This window comes from Myxocyprinus asiaticus, chromosome 50, assembly GCF_019703515.2.
Source record: "Myxocyprinus asiaticus isolate MX2 ecotype Aquarium Trade chromosome 50, UBuf_Myxa_2, whole genome shotgun sequence".
Taxonomy (NCBI): domain Eukaryota; kingdom Metazoa; phylum Chordata; class Actinopteri; order Cypriniformes; family Catostomidae; genus Myxocyprinus; species Myxocyprinus asiaticus.
In genome coordinates, this window is record NC_059393.1 from 12,723,674 (window position 1) to 12,741,324 (window position 17,651).

General features: G+C 37.6%; 1 protein-coding gene across 1 annotated transcript in view; it reads right to left on the reverse strand.

Annotated features, from left to right (window-relative positions):
- Positions 1-839: 839 nt before the first annotated feature.
- The window catches only part of LOC127438889 (adhesion G-protein coupled receptor D2-like), a 75,876-nt gene continuing 59,064 nt past the window's right edge, over positions 840-17,651 (reverse strand). The window contains 1 exon segment of the mRNA XM_051694800.1: positions 840-970. Within this exon segment, the coding sequence (XP_051550760.1) occupies positions 840-970 (131 nt within the window).

The window sequence follows — 17,651 nt, forward strand, 5'->3', positions numbered from 1 at the left end:
TTGTGATATTTTCTTATAGTGAAAGGTATTTGAGAAACTCATATTATTTTGCATTTATACTGTGTATAAAAGTACTTTATGTTGATGAGAATTTATGTGCATTTTGCGCAAACATTTTTCAAAAACAAAAAAAAATTATATTCAATATGGAAATCTCCATTACTTTTAAAGGTTTAATTATTTTCCAGGCCTGGGAATCAAAATTTTAAAATTCTCTAATATTTCTAGGTTTTCAGTGACTGTGGGAAGCCTGAAAAATTTAATTGCACAGATTTTCTTTTTAGTTTTTTGCTGTTGAGACTACATAACAAAAACTGAATTAAAGGTATAAAAAAATAGCACAGGTTGCTAGACAAGATCTAAAAGCCCAGACATACAACACAGTCACATAGAGACTAATGAGGTATTATTGACAAACACAAAAAATACAAATTTTCATCTATTATTTTACAGTTGAAGCCTCTTTGCTCTCTTTCAATAGCTTTTCAGTTTCATTTTCTTTCTCTTGGCACCAAAAATGTTTAATTAACTTTAACTGAAGCAAGATTGACCTCTCGTGTGGCCAGGCAAAAAGCCCTGACAACACCATGCAGGTGTGAATTAAAACAGGAATCAGTGCAGCACCTCCGCTGATGTGTGAAGAGCTTGCAAGTCAGGAGATCCCAGTGGGGCTAAAATTGTGTGTGTGCGTGTGTGTGGGAGAGGGAGAGAGAAACACGACTAGCGTGAGGTCCTGTGGCTGACAGCAGCTGTAACCTCACATGGCCAAAACAGGAAGCCCTGCCATTCACTTAGTGATTGACACACTGGCGGAAGTTCATAAAGGTTCCAGAATGGCTCTAGTCCATGTCCATGGGTTTGTGACTGGCCACCTGGTACAGTGCAATAAGGGCGAGAGGGCTCTCATTACATATCTGATCATACTTGCTAGCCCACCAATCCTGCTCTGGGTTGAGGGTATTGATGTCGTCTGAGGTCAGAAAATGTTGTGATAAACTAATAAATACTTTCTCACACACACACACACAAAAGTACATAATGAAAATAAAATAATGTTCCTTCAACTTCAGGCAATTGTTCCAGGGGTTGATTTTTATTAAAACAAACAGATTTAAACTTTTTCTGTCTTTTTTTTTTTTAGCCTATATGAAGTTAACATTAAAGCTGAATTGGAAACTTTTTACAGGTTTTGGGCCTCATGTGCTCAGACTGGAGACAAAGGCAGGCCTACACAGAGTCATAAAGCCTGACTGAGGTCTGTAGGAACACTCAAAGCCAAACAGTGGCAAAATCAATCAAAGGGAGTCCAAACAGACTACAGATCCCATCAAGCCTTGTTCACTTTACACCTAGGTGTGAGATTCTGAAGGATCGAACTCTCAATTCCTATTGGATGAAACGCACGACAGAATGCGTCCCTCAACCATGATGTCATCAAGAGTATAAAGCTCCTGAGATTCATCCTAAGCTTGCTTCCAGCGACAGTATGCGCCGTGTCTAGTTGCAGCCCTGCTGCTCCCAGGCGTAGCCTTGTTGCCCAAGGAAGTAATGTACGTACCTGAACTTTGGCCATACAATCTCCATCTTGCTGGATGAGCCAAGATTCTTCGTGTTTCACCGAGCACGCTAACGGATCCGAAAGAGATTGCCGAGCAATCCGCGTCTCACCCTTTTGCCTGCAGAAGTGAAGAAAGAAGATTTCTCTTCCTTCTTCAACCGAGTCAACTTCGCTGATATCTCTGCCAACCCACCAAGAATCAGCCGCTGTACCGCCCGCCGACAGAGCGAGGAAACGGCCTCCCGTCATCACCTGAGTTTCGAGACTCATCTGGGCAGAGATAGATTATTATAGTGTGTTATTCTTGTGTGTCAAGGTTGTTGCTTGTACAGTTTATGGACCGCCGAGTCTGCTCATTGCTGCTAATAATACTCAAGGTATTATTGTAACTTACAGTTACCACAAATGAGATTTGCTCTGTTGTCGTCCAACCACGTTGGGCTGTTTGTGCATTTCTACCATCGCAGGTGAGACCGGCACACTGAGTTTATCCATTATAGAACCATCATGAGCCGTTCACAGCGTCTCTGAGTGATAAAACTAACGATTGCCATCTCTCCCACGATCGCTAAACTGGCTTCGTTACCGTTATTTTTTTCTCTCTCTCTCGTACTAACAGCAAACCCACATGACCCCTCACAAACATACCCGCACACACATTTGGCGAACAGATAACTTGGCGATAGAGCCCAGCTTTGTCCCCAAGTTATCGTACCAGTGGAGATACGTGTTAAGCAGGCAGACGCCATTAACCAGTCTCTCCGCCCACATTCGTGCCCACATTCTCTGGCCGGAAACCTTACATGACACACTCTCAACGAGAGCCACATCCGCCATTTTGTGCACTCCTTCTCTCCTTGCACGCAAACACACACACATACACCCATTCACACACACACACACATATCTCTACCCACCTCTCATGTATCATAGGCTTATCTGTTACCATATCTAATCATGTTACTGATTAGTTTGTTGTTGGAAGTCGGAAGTTTATCGACTGCATTGTGTTTATTATTAATTGATATTACTGCATCAATAAACTTTGTTATACTTAAAAGAGAAGTGTTTTGGTATTGTTCTGCATGCACCTGTGCCAAGGGCTGGCAGGGGATATCAGTGCTCGGATTCAAGCCTTCATTGTTTTGCTTTTGAATGTCGATGTTCTTCGGCGTCGACTTTCCTAAGGGGACAATCCTATATTAAGACTGCTATACTGTCTGGTTATTAGTCCCTGATTCCAGGGTGGTGCCCCGGCAATATTAATCCTTATTAGTAGTCTATTGATTTTGATCATTGAAAGTTATCTTTGAAGGATTAAGGATGAAGCTAATGCTGATTCTAATCAATGTTCTATTGATTTTCATAATTAATAATTATCTTTGATAATTATTAATTATTGCTAATAGCCAAACCCACTCCTGGACGAAGCCTGATGTACTTATTTTCTGTACTTTTGAAAATTGTATTGTTTTAACTGTTTAACAGCATTTTCACAGACCAAGAGTTTCAATATTTAATGATGAAAATTCAAGATACCAATTATTATTGTTTAAAACTATGAAAATCTAAGTAAAAACTCAAATTACAACTGTGCCACAGTTGTCGTGTCATTTTCACCACACCAAACATTTTTGCTCCTAATAGTTTTTTTCAAAAGTTAGTATACTTGTTAATCATCGACAAAAGTGCAAGTGAAGAGCACACTTGAGATGAAACAAGTGATGTTTAAAGAAAGCAGAGAAAATTCAGGGTAAATATTACATTGTGAGCAGAATATTTTTATTTTGCCATTATTTCCAATCAAGCTGTAATTAAGCCAAATAATGCAAAAAAAATGTAAAATATTATTCAATTGTCTGTATTTAAGATACATAAAATATTAGCTATGAAATTAGTCTTAGCAGGACAAAGGAGTCTGGCATCATATGTCAAAAAGATTAAAGGAAAAGTTCACCCAAAAATGAAAATTCTCTCATTATTCACTTACCCTGATGCCATCCCAAATCTGTATGACTGTCTTTCTTCAACAGAACACAAATGCAGATTTTTAGAAGAAGATAGAGCTCTGTCAGGTCCTTATAATGGAACTAAATGGGTGCCAGCACTTTGACGGTCTAAAAGTCACATTTAGGCAGCATAAAAGTAATCCATGCGACTCCAGTTGATCAACGAATGTCTTCTGAAGCAAATCGATATGTTTGTGTAAAAAATGAATTTATAATTAAAACATTATTATCCTTTAAAAATCGCTTCCTGCCAGCAGTTGACGTTTCACGTAGCTGTCGCGTGATGTAAGCGTATCGGCGAGTTCACACGAAAATTCAGAAGCAGCGCTTATTTACAACAGAAGAACAAACGTCACGCGTGAGAGTTAGTTCATTTCAAACAGCATCAAAGCCCTGGATGGAAGCGCCGATTTAAAGTTAAAAACATTTTAATTATCGACTTGTTTCTTATATAAACCTATCAATTCGCTTCAGAAGACATTCATTGAGTGACTGGAGTCGTGTGGATTACTTTTATGCTGCCTAAATGTGACTTTTGGTCTGTCAATATGCTGGCACCCGTTTACTTGCATTATAAGGACCTGACAGAGCTCTATCTTCTTCTAAAAATCTGTTGAAAAATCTGCTGAAGAAATACAGTCATACACATCTGGGATGGCATCAGGGTAAGTAAATAAAGGGGGAATTTTCATTTTTGGGTGAACTATTCCTTAAAAAATTTAATTTCCATCACTTAACCATTTTCACCATAGAATTATATTAAACACAATACAGAGTTTAAGATGTGACACTAAAAATGGAAATGACACTGTATAGAAATTATCATCAGAATGATACTCTCAGAACTCTCAGGATAAAATAATGACAAAAATGACATAATTATACAGTGGTGTGAAAAAGTGTTTGCCCCCTTCCTGATTTCTTATTTTTTTTGCATGTTTGTCACACTTAAATGTTTCAGATCATCAAACAAGTTTAAATATTAGTCAAAGATAACACAAGTAAACACAAAATGCAGTTTTTAAATGAAGGTTGTTATTATTAAGGGAAAACAAAATCCAAACCTACATGGCCCTGTGTGAAAAAGTGTTTGCCCCACCTGTTAAAACATAACTGTGGTTTATCACACCTGAGTTCAATTTCTCTAGCCACACCCAGGCCTGATTACTGCCACACCTGTTCTCAATCAAGAAATCACTTAAATAGGACCTGCCTGACAAAGTGAAGTAGACCAAAAGATCTTCCAAAGCTAGACATCATGCCGAGATCCAAAGAAATTCAGGAACAAATGAGAAAGAAAGTAATTGAGATATATCAGTCTGGAAAAGGTTATAAAGCCATTTCTAAAGCTTTGGGACTCCAGAGAACCACAGTGAGAGCCATTATCCACAAAAAAACATGGAACAGTGGTGAACCTTCCCAGGAGTGGCCGGCCGACCAAAATTACCCCAAGAGCGCAGCGACGACTCATCCAAGAGGTCGCAAAAGACCCCACAACAACATCCAAAGAACTGCAGGCCTCACTTGCCTCAGTTAAGGTGTGTTCATGACTCCACCATAAGAAAGAGACCAGGCAAAAATGGCCTGCATGGCAGAGTTCCAAGACGAAAACCACTGCTGAGCAAAAAGAACATTAAGACTCGTCTCAGTTTTGCCAGAAAACATCTTGATGATCCCCAAGACTTTTGGGAAAATACTCTGTGGACTGACGAGACAAAAGTTGAACTTTTTGGAAGGTGTGTGTCCCATTACATCTGGCGTAAAAGTAACACTGCATTTCAGAAAAAGAACATCATACCAACAGTAAAATATGGTGGTGGTAGTGTGATGGTCTGGGGCTGTTTTGCTGCTTCAGGACCTGGAAGACTTGCTGTGATAAATGGAACCATGAATTCTGCTGTCTACCAAAAAATCCTGAAGGAGAATGTCCGGCCATCTGTTCGTGACCTCAAGCTGAAGCGAACTTGGGTTCTGCAGCAGGACAATTATACAAAACACACCAGCAAGTCCACCTCTGAATGGCTGAAGAAAAACAAAATGAAGACTTTGGAGTGGCCTAGTCAAAGTCCTGACCTGAATCCTATTGAGATGCTGTGGCATGACCTTAAAAAGGCAGTTCATGCTCGAAAACCCTCCAATGTGGCTGAATTACAACAATTCTGCAAAGATGAGTGGGCCAAAATTCCTCCACAGCGCTGTAAAAGACTCATTGCAAGTTATCGCAAACGCTTGATTGCAGTTGTTGCTGCTAAGGGTGACCCAACCAGTTATTAGGTTTAGGGGGCAATCACTTTTTCACACAGGGCCATGTAGGTTTGGATTTTGTTTTCCCTTAATAATAACAACCTTCATTTAAAAACTGCATTTTGTGTTTACTTGTGTTATCTTTGACTAATATTTAAACTTGTTTGATGATCTGAAACATTTAAGTGTGACAAACATGTAAAAAAATAAGAAATCAGGAAGGGGCAAACACTTTTTCACACCACTGTATATGTACATAGTGATCAGTGTACATATACTGTTGGACAATTTTTTGTTGGACAAAAGTTGAAGGAACACCCTAATTTAAAGATATATGTTTCAAAGCCATTATTACAAGGCACCAATGATCCACTGGTAACATTTATATTTTCTAATAAAAATGTGAGTGGTGCTTACCCGTGCAAAAATGTAATCCTATGTTATTTTTTCACCCACTTTATCAATTGCAAGGCAAAAATCGTATGTTCAATCACTTAAGAAAGGCAATAGCACAACCCTTCTCAAGCTGCATGAGCTGAGGTACAAATGTGTCGGATGCCAAAGTTTAATACTTATGGTTAGGGGATTGTTCAAATCAGAATTAGTACTTAAGGTTAGGGGATTGTTCAAATCAGCATTAGTCATAGTGATAAACTATGTGTATAAAGTATAACCCTGGAGAAACATCACGGAAAAGGTTTTCAAATTGAAAAAGTCAAATTGAATCATCATGTGAAGACCTCAGCACTGGAGACACCCTGAACAGATGAGAAAACCCCACACTGAAATGGCCATCAGACTCACTGCTGAGAGTGATCATGGCACCATGGGATGTATCACAGTTGACACTATGCTGGTTCATACATAGCCCTTTTCCACCGACATGGTTCGGGTGCGGGTTCCTGGCCTGGTGCAAATTCTCGAACTGTTCCACGCATTTCCATCGCAGAAAAGGCCGTTCCGGGGCCGAAAACCTTGTTCGATTACGTCAGGGGACAGAGGGCGGGATCATGTTTCGTCACCATGGTACAGTTTCCCCAAACAACAACAGTAGCTATTGCCTGCAGCAAGGAGTACTTCTTCACTCTATAACAACATAGTTGTTACAATATATTGTATGAACTATGTTAGCCATAGTTCATACAATATATTGTAATAACATTACCTGTCATCTTTAGCGTAGATCTTGCTGAGCAATGTACACTAACTATGGATTGCATTACTCCGTATGTTTAAATATGTCCTCAAAAACAAGAGTAAAAGCTGTATACAAACACGCTGTGATGTGCCATGTTTGTTATGTTTGAGGTAGTCACATGAAATTACCACATAGACAGTAACTCGTTATGTCACCGTTCGGCTTTCAGGTCAGTGGAAAAGCGCAGCCGGTTTACGATAGGCTCCAGATTGCCCCAGCTGTGAACCAGCAGCGCACCGGCTCAGCACGAGAACCATCGCAATTTCGGTGGAAAAGTGCTAACAGTCCTGCCAATTATCAATAATTTCCACCCTTCCCTATAGGTTTCTTAAAAAAGGAATCGATGTGTGTGCGGCCCAGGCCGCTGGTCTTGACCGTGACGAGGTGCCTTGTGCTCTGTGTACACTTCAATTGATTCACACCTTTGGGAATCTGGAAATTTCCATGTTTAGCCTCAAGTGTGAATTAAATTGTTTATACTCAGGTTTTATATTTCTGTTTCCAGTGAGAGAGAAAAAAGCAATGCTCACAATATCTCTAAGAGCATACATGGACCACCCAAAAGACAACAAATCATGCAAAGTCAGAGAGTCATGTTATGAGAGTGAAAGGATGACAAGAGTACACAGGTCAGCTTGAAGAGATACAGAGATCCTTCTTTTGGTGGCCACCAGAGGGCTGTTGTTTGATGATCCCTCTTTCTCCTCAAAATGTAACTTGTTTTGAAGCTAAAGAAGTAACAGTGCTTACTTCTTTTAACTCTTCCTCTTTACAATTTTCCACAATTAATTAAGCTCAAACTGCTTTTGTTTTTAAATACTTGAGAAATTTAAGATCCAAGTTTGAAAATGTCCCATAGGCTTACAGTGTTAGAATGTTTGTTCAATAAATCAAAATCGAACCATCAATAATGACAATATAATAATATCATACAGAATTGTGATTTGCCTTTTCTTTCTCACATCAGTATAACCATCTTTATAGTCGTTTTGTATATTGCAATGGCATCACAGGAGTCGTGATTTTAAGGCTTTTAAGGCAGAATATTACTTACTAAGATCAGTGTATATTGTTGAGCTCAGAGGAAGGGTTAGGTATCACTTTTGTATCATTGTGGGGGAAGCCAATGGATTTTCTTTCCAATATGTCAAATAAACTTCAACCCAGAATGGAACCTTATTGACAGATGGGAGCAGAACTGGCATGAGGCCTTACCTGCCAGAGAGGTGGACACCAGTGTCAGGACATCAGAAGTCTTCATTCAGGTTGTCATGGAAACAGAGGAGGGACAGATGCTCTGTGGTGTCACACGACATTCAAACAATTAATCAGTGACCAGCTCTAAAATAGAGAAGACAAATATGGGTCAATGATGTGACACTCCTTTTTGTGTCTGGATCTATTTTATTAAAAAAATATTTCTAAAATACAATAAAAATGCAATTCACACAAAGGGATTGCTTAATTACACCTCTACTATGATTAATATGCTTTACATTTTTGAGTTCAAAGTCATTTTGATATTTTTTCTTGGGGCTTAAAGTCAATGTCTATGTGGTGTAACCGTACGGAGACAGTAAATAAATATATTGTTTAAAATATCATTAAAACATGAAATTCTTGAAAAAAGAAATGCTGGCATATGTAGTTTGGAATCATGTTTTATTATTATTTCTTAAACAAGAATAAACAGTAAAATCATTTTGTTTTTAAATAGTATTGATATTTGAAAAGCTTTTGTCCACCAAATTAAAGTCAACATGGTCTACACCATTAAAAATAATAATAATAATAATAATAATAATAATAATAAAATAAAACAGAGTGGACTCCTTTAGACCCTCATGACTGTGTCTAAAGTTTTGAAAAATATAATATTTTGACATTTTTCTGAACAGGCACATTTTGTTATGGTCAAATGGTGCAACCCTAAAAACACTTCTTGATATTCCTGACTCAAAATTGTCTGATATTATATTATATATTACCATGAAAATTACATTTGAAAACTTTTCTGAAATTAACAATTAAGTTGTGTAAACTCATGTGAATTATAATTTTATTTATTTATCACACATATACAGTGAAATTATTTTTACTTTTTTCTTCACATATCCCAGCTAAGCTGGGGTCAGAGTGCAGGGTCAGCCATGATACAGCACCCCTGGAGCAGATAGGGTAAAGGGCCTTGGCAGTACTGGGGCTTGAACCTCCAAACTTCTAAGCAGTAACCCAGAGCCTTAACCACTGAGCCACCACTGCCCCTAACTTGTATTCAAAGTACCTTTTACTTGATGGTTACACCACTTTTTTAAAGTAATTAAATATTTTTTATTTTATTATTATTATTATTGTTGTTGTTGTAGATAATTTCTATGAACTTGAAAATGCATTTTAAACTAGATTTCCATAACAGATACAATTTTTATGATCTCGGGCAGCCTTAATTGTCAATGACCCATATTCCAAATGATTTGTGTTTAAAATTTGCAAAACAGTACAAACATTGCAAGCTTGGACGGTTGTAGGCAGGTGCTTAAAAATTTGAGCAAAACATTAGTTAATAGAGCAAAATTTTGCTGTTCATTTGCAAGATTTGTAAAACAACTATGACAAAAGTTTGCTAAACAAAAGTAAAATGCATTTCAAAATGTAATTCTGACTGGATATAACAGTATCCAGACTATTCTAGTCTACAGCTCAGCCAAAACAAGGCCGTTCAGCTAAGCTTAAGCTAAACAATAGCACAAGCTAATATTTCATTGCACCTCAATATAGTACAAGCAATATTTTTAAAACCTTTATCAAACTCCCTCAGAAAACATCACCTCAGTGGCATACATTCCTTAACTTTATGAGTGACTTGTGTTTAGATGCCATTATGGTATGACAGGGATGAGCACAATCTTTGCCTCTCATCTCATAGGACTCAGTCCCCAATTGGTGAGGTTCAGTGAGTGCCCATAAACCTGACACACGACTCAGGGCACATCAAAATATGTATCGAGTCTAAGCGAGACATCAGGCCGACGAGTTGCATACCATGAATACATACTGGGCTGACAAAAGAAGACTTTTAGCTTTATGCGTCAGACTCCTGTGCTACTGAAAGTGTCCGGATTCATTCAAGTGTCACTTACTGTTGAAGTTGTCAGACCAGAATACAAAGAACAGTCAATCTCTATAAGTGGAGCAGACTTTTCACTTTTTGTCAAATCTCCAGTTTATAGCCCTTGAAGTAATAGATCTATTTGTACATTTGAACATGCATTTACATTTCTTATACTTTGTAGTGCTACTTGGATATAGAGAAATGAACTTCATTTTGTCAAGACAATGTAATGAAAAAAGATTAGGACAGAGTAAGTCTTAAGGTTTCTCTAAGAGCAAGTAAGTGAGTAAAAATGAAACAGATTTGCACTTAATAATATAACACATTTAAAAAAAAAATTTAATACACATACTTTCTCAACTTTGTAGAATGGACTCCACTTTGTATTGCTTTGTTATAACCTGACTATAAAAACTAAACAAATACAAAAACAAAATATAGCTGCAAGCAGCAATGACGGGCCCAAGCACCATGTGTCCATTTCCAACCTGCTTTCGGAAAACAGTGCAAGGTGGACACATGCATTTGGCATTTGACATTATTCTAAACAATTCTTAAGCAATTTGGGTAAATATAAGAGAACTATTTTAAAGTCTGTTGTAAGAGCCACACTTCCTGCTGCCAGGTGGTGGCGCAATGATCGTGACCAAAAATAGTCACATCCATGTGATTAGCCCCCAAGACTAAACATCCATCTAAATTTTTATCTAAATCACACATTGCACACAGAAGATAAGAGACACTTCCTGTTTCCCATTTTTTGCCATTAATTTAATTATAGCCATTTATAAATTACAGAAAACCTTGAAAAGAAGAATAATAATAAATATAGCTGCAAGCAACGATGACGGGCCAAAGCACCATGGGTCCATTTCAACCTGTTGGCTTTCGGAAAACAATGCATGATGGACACTGCTACAACTTAACATTCATGTAAACTTTGACCCTAATCATACAATGCGTAATAGATATATGCCACCATTCCAGTTTGACTATAACACCATGAAATTGAATCCGTTGCCATGACAATGCTATTAAAGATATCAGGGATCCCTTCACAGTTTTCCATCAGCAGTGTCTTGACATTATTCTAAACAATTCTGAAGCAATTTGGGTAAATGTAAGAGGACTATTTCAAAGTCTGTTTTAAGTGCCACACTTTCTGCTGCCAGTTGGTGGTGCTATGACTGTGACCCACAATAGCCACATCCTTGTGATCATCTCCCATTACCAAACATGCAGCTCAATAGACCTTTTTCACAGACTGTGCGTTTCCACCTTATTAATCAGCCTAAATCTTGCAATTTTTTTAAATATTGAGTGTAAATTTATAACATTATGCTTTGTGTTATATTACCCTGGAATTAGTTTTAAAAACTGAATAACCACAGCTGCATGGGGGTTTCTATTGCAGCTGCTGAGCGAGTGACAGTAAATTTGGCATCTTCTCCCACTTTACTGTCTTAATCCACTGTACTCTATTTTTTTTTCCTCCTCTGGAAAGTCACTCAAACGTAATAGTGGATTTTTTCTTTTGGTCTTGGAGCAAATGGGTAAGTGAAAATAATATTTGCTCTGATCTCCCATTCACTCCCATTCACCACTGTCAAAGTTTACCCTGAAAATGTTTACTTCCGCGTTCCAAAACCCTGAGTGTGAAAAAGTCTATTTTTATCAAAATCACACAATGCATGCAGAAGATATGCTAATGTTAAAAGCCAAATTCATGTGTCCACATTGCATTGTTTTCCGAAAGCCACAGGGTGGAATTGGACCCATGCATTGGACATTTAACATTATTCTAAACAATTCTGAAGCAATTTGGGTAAATCCAAGAGTACTTTTTTAAAGTCTCTATGGCCTTGTCCCAAAATAGTCACATCGATGTGTTTAGCCCCCAAACTAAACATACATCTCAATTTTGATGTAAATCACACATGGCACACAGAGGATATGAAACACTTCCTGTTTCCCATTTTTGCCATTAATTTAATGCCTCGCCATGACAACACCGTTCTATATTAAAAAATATGTTCACAATTTAGCATCTTCAATGTCTTGGCATAATGTTGTCTAAATGTGTTGACAGTCTCATGAATCCCCTAGGAGGAGTATTTAAAAGTTCAGAGACTGCAATATTTAAAAAATCCAAAATGGCCGACTTCCTGTTCGGCGGACATAATGACTATAATTATAAAAGTTCTCCGGCTTGATGAGAACTATATACGTACAAATTCTGGTGACTGTAGGTGAAAATGGGGGTGCTACAGCGGCTGTCTTACACACCCATTTTAAACCTGTTAACTGTGTCTGGCCAACAGGTGGGGCGTTTAAGTGTGCCTAAAAAACAAATGCTTTGTTTTATATAAAAAATGTCATCAGTGTTCACATACTTGGTATCAAATTAAATTTAAAAACTCAAACTTTTAAAAACTTTATAGACTGCAGTCTATTTTGCAATTAGAAATTTACAGTGAAAACATATTTTAAATTGTTAAAAGTGCATTTTTAAAACATGCGACATGTGAGCGACAGTAGTCTACTTGTGTTTCACATTCTCTGATTATGATCCAATCCAATGACTAAAGAAAAAACAGCATCCATTTTATTAGGCTCGTTTGAGATGGGCAAGTTCTGTGTAGAACTGATCACCGGTGATCACCGACAGGTGCATGCCGGTTAGAAATCTGTCTGACTTTCTGTGATATCATGACCACGTTTGTCAAAAATACTCCCACGAGAGCGAGGTGGCCGCAGTTGTAGCAGGCAGGCAGCACAGAAATATGATACTTATCACATATCCCATACAGAGATTGCCATAGTGTTGGGAATATTCACATATAATGTATACACATAAAAACATGATATTATAGATAAAAATCTAACATTTTAGAAGATAACGAAACATCACGGTTGTTTAAGCCAATGAGCATTAAGCTGTGTTGTCAGCCAGTAATTACTCATCGTGCTTGCAGTTTGCACAACTCGGGAAAGCAACTGCACCGCCTGCCTGCTACAACTACAGCCACCTCACTCTCGCAGGACATTTTTTGACATACGTCTTCATGACATCACAGCAAGTCAGATTTCTAACCGGCATGCACCTGCCGGTGATCACCGGTGATCAGTTCTGTGCAGAACTTGCTCATCTCAAACGAGCCTATTGAGTCTGTCCGCGCTGCAGCCTGTAGCACAATGATGTACTGGATTAAATCCACTACGTACTGGATGTTTGTAACCTCCGTGAAGTTGGCACTCCATATAATTAAATCATTACCAAATCTATACAATTCGTTTATGCTGTGTTTGTGCCACAAAAATTAGCATTTGTGATGGTTCGGTGTTTGAGATATTAGACATAATTTTTTGGCAGTGTGATGTCACTTTCCACCTCATGTGGTCCAAATCGCTCCGAACTGGTGCCGTTCATTTGTGCTCGGTTTGTGTCATTAAAAGGAACACTGTATCTATTTCCCTGAATTCCTTAGAAATAAGAATTTGAATTCAGTAGCAATGACTTCACTGTCCACCCCATGTCATCCTAATCGCACCAAACCGGTGTTGTTCGTTTGTGCTCGATTTTTGCTGGTTTGTGCCATTAAAAGAAACACTGTAACTATTTATCTTCCTTGGATATAGCAAGAAACTTTTCGAGAGCAGTGACATCACTCTCCACTCCATGTCATCCAAATCACTCCAAACCAGTGTCGTTCATTTGTGCTCGATTTGTGCCGCTAAAAGAAACATCATAGCATATTCCTTTTTTTGTATTTAACAATATAGCTTTTGGGAGCCGTGAAATTGTGCAGGCTACACCCTATGTCAATCACTCTCACCTGTCTCAAAATCAAACACATCTCTCTGTCAGGAAATATCAGATTTGGGGATGCAAACTACTCATCTTTCAGCTAGTCACTTTTTCTGAAGCTAATTGGACCGAATTGTTTGGTAAAATTTCTAAACTGTCCTTATTAAAATCACTTTAAATGGTTACTTTAGCTTAAAAACTGAGAAACGAAAAACTTGAAACTCAGTTATCCTCGATTTAACTACAGCAATAGCAAAACATAGCAAGATACAATACAAATCAAATAAAAAATAGTAAAAGTTAGTAAATAAAATTAATATCAAGAACTTATAAATATAAAATAAATATAGCCTGCACAACCAGTCCAAAGGACACTGACTAAATTTGTTTGTCATAATCTTAAAACGTTTTTATCTTAAGGCTTATGGTCAGACACTTGGGATTATTTCTGTACTCAAAAATAAATTGTGCCTAATTATAGATGTCTATACAAACCTTTTATTAATTAATGTATTTTATTTATTTATTATTATTATTATTATTTTTAAAGAAAAGTAGCCAACAAATGTCCAGCATATGAAATCATTCAATACTGTTTGAAAAGCATCCCAGGATGCACCTGAAGTTGATTGAGAAAATGAACTGTGTGCAGAGCTGGAATAGACAAAAGGCTACACTGAAGAAGTTCAAATAGAAGATGTTTCTGATTTAATTTGTTTAGGTCACTGAATAATTTCCATACTTTTGTGTTACTTCTTAGTTTTGATGATGTTATACTCTAAAATCTAAAATGTGCAGTAACAAATAATAAAGAATAGGCAAGTGTGAAGCTGAATACTGTGGCTGTCTACTTGCGAAAAAACTTGGAATAATTAACCTATATAAACATTATGTACAGCTTTGTTCAGCAGTGTCACATAAAGCCTATAAACAAATCATAATTTGCAGCACAAACACAGACATTTTTTCTTTTAAATTTTATTTTTATTTTATTTTTTTGCATTTAGAGTTTGATGTGGTGAAAGATTAAATCTTTGCCAAAAATGTATGCTTTAACGATACAAAACACGGCACAAACCAGAAGCGAGCACAAACTATGAAGACAGGTGAGAGTGATTGACATGGGATTTAGCGCAATTTCATGGCTCCTAAAAGCTATCTTGTTAAATAAAAAGAAAGGAATATTTTATGATGTTTCTTTTAACAGCACAAATTGAGCACAAACAAACGACTCCGTTTTGGAGCGATTTGGAGTGACATCACTGCTCCTAAAAAGTTTCATGCTATTTCAAAGGAAGATAAATAGTTTCAGTGTTTCTTTTAAAGACACAAATCAGCACAAACAAATGACACCAGTTCGGGACAACTTGGACCACATGGGGTTGAGAGTGACATCACTGCTCCCGAATACAAGCTGTTATTTCTAATGAAGGGAAATATATACAAGATTAATTTTAACGGCACAAATCACCACAAATCGAGCACAAACGAACGACACCAGTTTGGTGCGAATTTGGATGACATGGGGTGGAGAGTGACGTCACTGCTACCGAATTCAAATTCTTATTTTTTATTTTTTTCTCCCCTTTTTCTCCCCAAGTTGGAATGCCCAATGCGCTCTAAGTCTGGGTGGCGGAGGACAAATATCAGTTGCCTCCGCGTTCGAGATCGTCAATCCACGCATCTTATCACGTGGCTTGTTGAGCACATTACCGCGGAGACATAGCGCATGTGGAGGCACCACATTTATACACCACTAAGCAAGTCAAAAATGACAAAACATTTTACACACCTTAAATCTACAAATTGCTTATGAATTTATACTAATCACAAAATACATTTAGCTTTTAAACCTAAGATCACCTGATAAAATAATTTATTTAAGCTCTGTAACAAACACATTGAGCATGCATATATCATGAAATATTAACAGTCTATTTTGTGTGTGGGTATTCTAACATCCTTAACAAATATACATATATTTCATTAATCCAGACATAAACAACACCAATTTTACTAAACAAAGACAACTTGAGCGCTAAAAACACATACAATAACAGTTCATCGGTGTCATTGAGTTAGCGCATGCGTGTTCAAACAATCATGACGTCACCAAAATCAAAAAATACACATTCAATACAAAATAGCCGACTTCCTGTTGGGTGGAGTTAATGACTGTAATTTTGAAAGTTGTCCAGCTTGATGAGAACAATATATGTAAGTTTGGTTACCATAGAAGAAACTGAACCCACCACTTTTGTCAAAAGGTTGCGCTACAGAGCTCCCCAGCCACGCCCATGTGTTAACTTTTGCCCAGGTCTAATGGCCGACAACTCTGATGTGTGTGCAAAATTTTAATGCCAAGTACCTCAAAAACATGTGAATATACATAAAAGGAATGATGACATTTAATGTGTTGCCATGGCAACAGTGTTTAAGATATCAAGAATCCCTTCCGCCAGTTGGTGGCACTATGACAGTGACCCACAATAGCCAAATCAATGTGATCAGCCCGCAAGGACAAACATTTGGCTCAATTTTTATGTAAATCACACCATGCACGCAGGAGATATGAGACACTTCCTTTTTCCCATTTATTTACATTATTTTATCACATTGCCATGGCAACATCATTCGATATATCAAAAATCCGTTCGCAATTAGGCATCATCAATGTCTTGGCATTATGTCGCCCACATTTGGTAACACTTTTTCAGTGCTTGGGCCCTAATAATCCTTAGAAAAACAATAGGGCCTCTGCACTTTCAGTGCTTGGGCCATAATAATAATAATAATAATAATGCTTAGAAGAACAATAGGCCCTAAAAATACTAATACAATAATAATTCCAAAATATGCATTTCTTTCATTTATATAAAATTAGTTACATATTATTTATCATATATAGTAAATAAAATATATTTGTACCTTAAAGTACTGTGTGAATACCACCCTGTTTTACTAGCTATGTTTATCTACTGTATCTATTCTGGCTTACCACAAAACTATATCATCTAAATTTATTGACTAATATAATCCTAAACTTTGTCCACAAAGTATAGCTTAGGTAAGCATACACACATACACACTCACAACTGTCATGATCTGTGTGTGCGCTGTGTTAGGATTAATCTCCTTCAGAGGAGGGTGGGTCAGAGCAGCCAGAACTCATTTGGTGTGTTGCCATGAAATGGCTGTCCATCAGAAATATCTTCATCTATCTCTGTCTCATCTACATGAGAGGAAACGGAGGGGTGAAGGGATGAAAGGAGAGAGGGAGGGTGAAAGGGGCGTCCGGAGAAGGGAGGTCAGCGCATCAAGGAGTCTATCATTTTGACGTGTCAAGCGTCTTTTAACCAAGTGTGTGTATGTATGTGAGTGTGTAGCGGGCTTCTCCAGCTTCTCCAGGTTGTTGGAAATATATTAAATCACTCTTTGAGGAGACCAATCAAAGTAAGACCTTTCAAAGGCAATGATGCAATAGTGGCCAGTTTTTCAAAAAATGTTGTCTTCCATTGATCAAACAAACAGAGTGTTCCATCCCAAGCTCACACCATTAATGAGTCAATGTTGCCGTATCGTGCTGGATGGGCCACTCAAACAAAAAGAGCAGAATTTTTATAGCATCACAGAGACAGAGTTTACAGTTTTCAAGGAATTCAACCTACGAATGGCTTATAGTTGTTTGTGACTTCCACCAACCATTTCTTTCATTTTGAACA